Source organism: Tarenaya hassleriana, unplaced genomic scaffold (genome assembly GCF_000463585.1).
Source record: "Tarenaya hassleriana unplaced genomic scaffold, ASM46358v1 Cleome4, whole genome shotgun sequence".
In the NCBI taxonomy this organism is placed as follows: Eukaryota; Viridiplantae; Streptophyta; class Magnoliopsida; order Brassicales; family Cleomaceae; genus Tarenaya; species Tarenaya hassleriana.
Genome location: NW_010966881.1, coordinates 5,043,605 through 5,047,923, shown reverse-complemented (window position 1 = coordinate 5,047,923; position 4,319 = coordinate 5,043,605). Strand labels below are relative to the sequence as shown.

Sequence of the window (4,319 nt, the reverse complement as noted above, 5' to 3'; positions counted from 1 at the left end):
ATATATATATATATATTCAAGATTGACATGAATTGATTCTGTAGCATTAAACGTACCAATAAAAATACGTTGGTAGCTATTTGAGTAATGTCCTTAATTACCATGGCGTAAAACTGTATATATCTAGTGCATAATGGTTTGGTAAATTGATAAGCGCGTCAATCTGTTTGGTCAATGTTTTCTACGCTGTACACCCTGTATTTTACAACAAGTAACCATGCTATATAATATAAGAAAAATATTAAATTAATTTTTTTTAATAATTTCACCGGATATTCAGTTCAACAACATTTTCAAAAGAAAAAAAGTCGAATAAATTATCGCCGTACGAAACCTCTCATACATATTTCCAAATGAATATATAGTTTAAATCCAAATAATAAATCATTAAATCATAAGATATTGTTCATTATAACTAATTCTATAATTACCACTCAATCTGTTTTTTTTTTATCCGTTGAAAATGTCAAATACGATTGAATTCATACGGAGAAGAGAAACACATATTCAAGTTCACACAATTTGATTGTGAAACATAACCCACCAAAACATTATATTTTTATCCCAATGTTAGTAGAATCACTTCAGTGTCGATTCAATATGAACATGTCTCTTGTTTTGTAATGAAACTGATTTTGATTTTCTTTTTTTCTTTTTTGGCGCGTTGTGTGTCAACGTGGAAGAGTTACAGCCGGCACGTCACGCACGCGTCTTCTTTTAATTTCAACGGTGGCGATGTCACGAGAAAATCAACGGTATAGATCAATTATCAGAGAAATGGGCTTTTTACTCGGCCCAGTTAAATCATATAGATATTATGAGCTGAGCCCAAAATCGTATTTATCAAACAAACAGTTGTATTTTTTCTATATGAGCCCAAAATTAAACGCAATAAAATACAAATGACTATTATACGGCCCATAAAACGCAGCCTGCGTTTGTGAATTTAATTTTTGGGGCATTTTTTATTCTCTTTATTTATTTTTGAATCAGCGCAAGTCCATTTATATGGTGGGGGGTACACAGACTCCCAGCCATAACAACAGGAAGTGAAATACCAAAACAAATCCATTAAAGCAGCGTTTGCGTTTCAACAGTTGTCGATATGACAAACGCAGGCTGCGTTTGGGGCGCCTTGGGAATCGCAGCGAGCCGTAGCGACCGCGCCGTAGTAAGAAATGCACATTTTGCTGCATGCATCGATCTCGCATGGTACCATGTTCCAGAATATGTCACAGTTCATTTCATTGATCCTATTCTTGGATTCATCTCCATCGCTCATCATCTCTCTCGCTTCTCTTCCTTCAAAATAAATAATTCGAAAAAAAAACATAAAATATTTTTTTATAATTCGTATGTTTATTCGATTTTCGACCCAAATATATGATTGGAAACATCCAGGTAAATGTTCATTTCGGAATAGAGATTCAAAGATGAGTTTTTATTCCCTTTCTTATCAATTAAACATAAAATACGTCTCCTAAAAAGCAAATTAACAGAATCTATAACATAAATTATTACGATAACAAATGATTTTTTTTTTTACCGGAGAGGACGAAGAAACATATGAAAAGAAGAACGAATGCTGAAAGAAATCTCATGATTCCACCGATTATTGTATAAATGCAAAAGAAGAAAAAAAATGCACGTAATTTATAGATGAGAATGTGAAGGAATATTTCTGTCAAGGGAAACAAATCTATCTACAAATAGGATGTTATTGTTGTTTTATCTCCATATCCGTATTTTTGACATATGTGTACGTGTAATTAATATTTATTAGATTTAGATTTGCAATTAAAATTAAATATTTAAACATAAATTAGGTGAGAATGAAATCGAGAAAAACTAGCGGTTTTCAAGGCTTAGCGTTTCGCCCCCGAAATTAAAGATGTTAAGTTACCTAAAAATATTGATCAAACAAAAAATCTCTAAAATTACGTTGATTCTCTAATAAGAAACTTACTGATGCCCCCGATTCTCTATTGATAAAGATAAAAGAATTTAGATTTTTATTGTAGCTAGTCTATATTTTTCGAAAAAAACGATTTAAAATAAAAAAAAATACAATGCTTGGTCCAATTTTTTTTTATATTTATCCAAGAAAGGAAGCCTACAATTCTTGTATAGAAGTTTGACAATCCATATATAATATAACATGTAGACTAGCTCTTATTTTCCAATTCATACAAGATATTATAACATTTTTGTACATATATTATTATTAAATTATACGATAGAGGCCCGCCGAGGCAGCCGGCGGGAGGGCAAAAGCGTCAATTTGCACCGAGAGGCATTGTCACCTCACGCGCAAACAAAGCCGGGTCACGTGACACTAATGATAAACCCTCTCAAACATTCTCTTTCTCGCTTCCTCCCTCGCAGTCATGGCGATAACCGTATACGAAGCAAGCAGGAAGAGAGAACGAACCCCCAAGATCCTGAGTATTTACAATTCTGCCACTCCCTTCATGGATGTCTCTGGAACCTTCCGAGACAATATCAGACTGTTTCTCCGCAACTACTCCGAGAAGGAAGATTACTCCCTCCATGGGAATCCCGTTTGGTGCACTTTGCTTGCGAACGAAGCAAACGGCGTCGTCTTCCCTCTCTACACCGTCGAAGAACACATCCCTTCCTCTTCCAACCCTCTCTGCGATTTCTGCAGATGCTTCGGTGAGGCCGCATTCTGTTTCTCCGTTAATTTACGTTTCGATTTCACTAAAATCTTGATCGTGCGTTTTGTTTTTGTGTTCTCGAGAATTCAAATCGAATTTGAATTCCCTTGTTTCGTCTCTGCTTCGGAAATCGCCGCTTTATCAGTTCGGATTCAGTCTCGATTACACTACGACTTCCTTTTCAAGTCTGATGCCTAAATTCAGCGACGTCGCTCTTGTTTTTGGTTTCTCGGTTTGTTTCTAGGGTTTCGGTGTTGGAGTGAGGGAGTTCTTCTACCTGTTGCTTTTTTTTTTTGCGATCGTGCTTTTGTTCGTTGTTCTTGAGAATGATCAGTTCTACCTCCTTTCGAGTTCCTTGTTCCTCAAGTCCGTTGCTGATTTTTCTTCCCCCTTTTTCCTCGGGCATTTATTGTGTTTTTTGTTTGCTTCTGATTTCGATCCGTCCTTGAATGCTTACTTACGAGTAAGATTTCTTCCCGGTACTGTCTCATTCATCTAGAATGCTATCCATGGTCTTTCAGGTTGGGGTCACCACTATGTATCAAAGAGAAGGTATCATCTGATTGTCCCAAGGAAGGATGAATGGAGGAAGCCATTAACGAAAGAGAGTCTGAAGAGTACTTCTCATTTGTTGCATGGCGTGATCCACTGTAACGGCTTCGGACATCTTCTTTGCATCAATGGTGATGCTTCCAGTTCCAGTTGCCTCTCCGGTGATAACATAATGGACTTCTGGGACCGTCTTTGTGCAACCCTCCAGACACGGTACGAGACTGATCTTCCTTGTATCACTACAAATTAATTCTTACCAGGATCTGATACAGAGTTAAAGAGAATGATATCAGATAGGAGATAATATAGCATCTATGATATGATCTAATTAGTATATGCTATCTATTATGACTTTGCTTGATCAAGTGTCGAACAAATTATAAGGAGAAAGAGTTAACATAAAGAAGACAGCACTTCGACAAAGCGAATATCCGCAGGTTGAAGCATCGTCGTGAAGCTTCGGAGGGTAGTCTCAGGGAGGAACAGAGGTTGGACTGATGTTGATGATAGATTAATCTTGGATGATCCCTGTCTGTGTGTATGAATGAAAGTACTTTCCCTTTATACCACCAATTCCTGGTCAATTGTCTGTTCTACAACTAAAATGAAAAATAGGATTCATAAGAAGATATTGATTTGCTGTGTTTTATCCGCAGCTGATCAGTGTTAGGATACTTTCTCCCATATATCTTAAATCCCTCTGTTTGGATTTGGATCCCTCTAATCCTGTATCAGAATCATCATGGGATTCGTTTTACTTTTTATTAATTTGATTATGGATGTCTGTTTAATTGGCTGCAGAAAGATCTCTTTGGATGATATCTCGAGGAAGAGATCGATGGAGCTGAGGTTGCTTCATGGCGTTGCATATGGTCGGCCTTGGTTTGGGAAATGGGGTTACAGGTTTTCTCATGGAAGCTTCGGAGTCACAGAAGATCAGTACAGACGAGCTATTCAGCTTCTTAGCTCTTTAGAACTTGACAAGATAATGGAAGATTTCTCTGAAACGAAAAGTGGAAGAATGATTCAGATGATTTTGGGGATCTATAGAGAAGCCAGTGACACCACTCTGGTCACTCTTTCGTTTTA

The 4,319-nt window shown here is 36.8% G+C and overlaps 1 protein-coding gene across 1 annotated transcript in view; it reads left to right on the top strand.

The window, feature by feature from the left end:
• Window positions 1-2,387: 2,387 nt before the first annotated feature.
• Window positions 2,388-4,319, top strand: part of LOC104824122 (PHD finger protein At2g01810) — a 3,729-nt gene continuing 1,797 nt past the window's right edge. Inside the window, exons 1-3 of the mRNA XM_010556088.1 lie at window positions 2,388-2,676; window positions 3,200-3,443; window positions 4,032-4,303. Coding sequence (XP_010554390.1) covers window positions 2,388-2,676; window positions 3,200-3,443; window positions 4,032-4,303 — 805 coding nt within the window. The remainder of the gene's footprint in view (window positions 2,677-3,199; window positions 3,444-4,031; window positions 4,304-4,319) is intronic.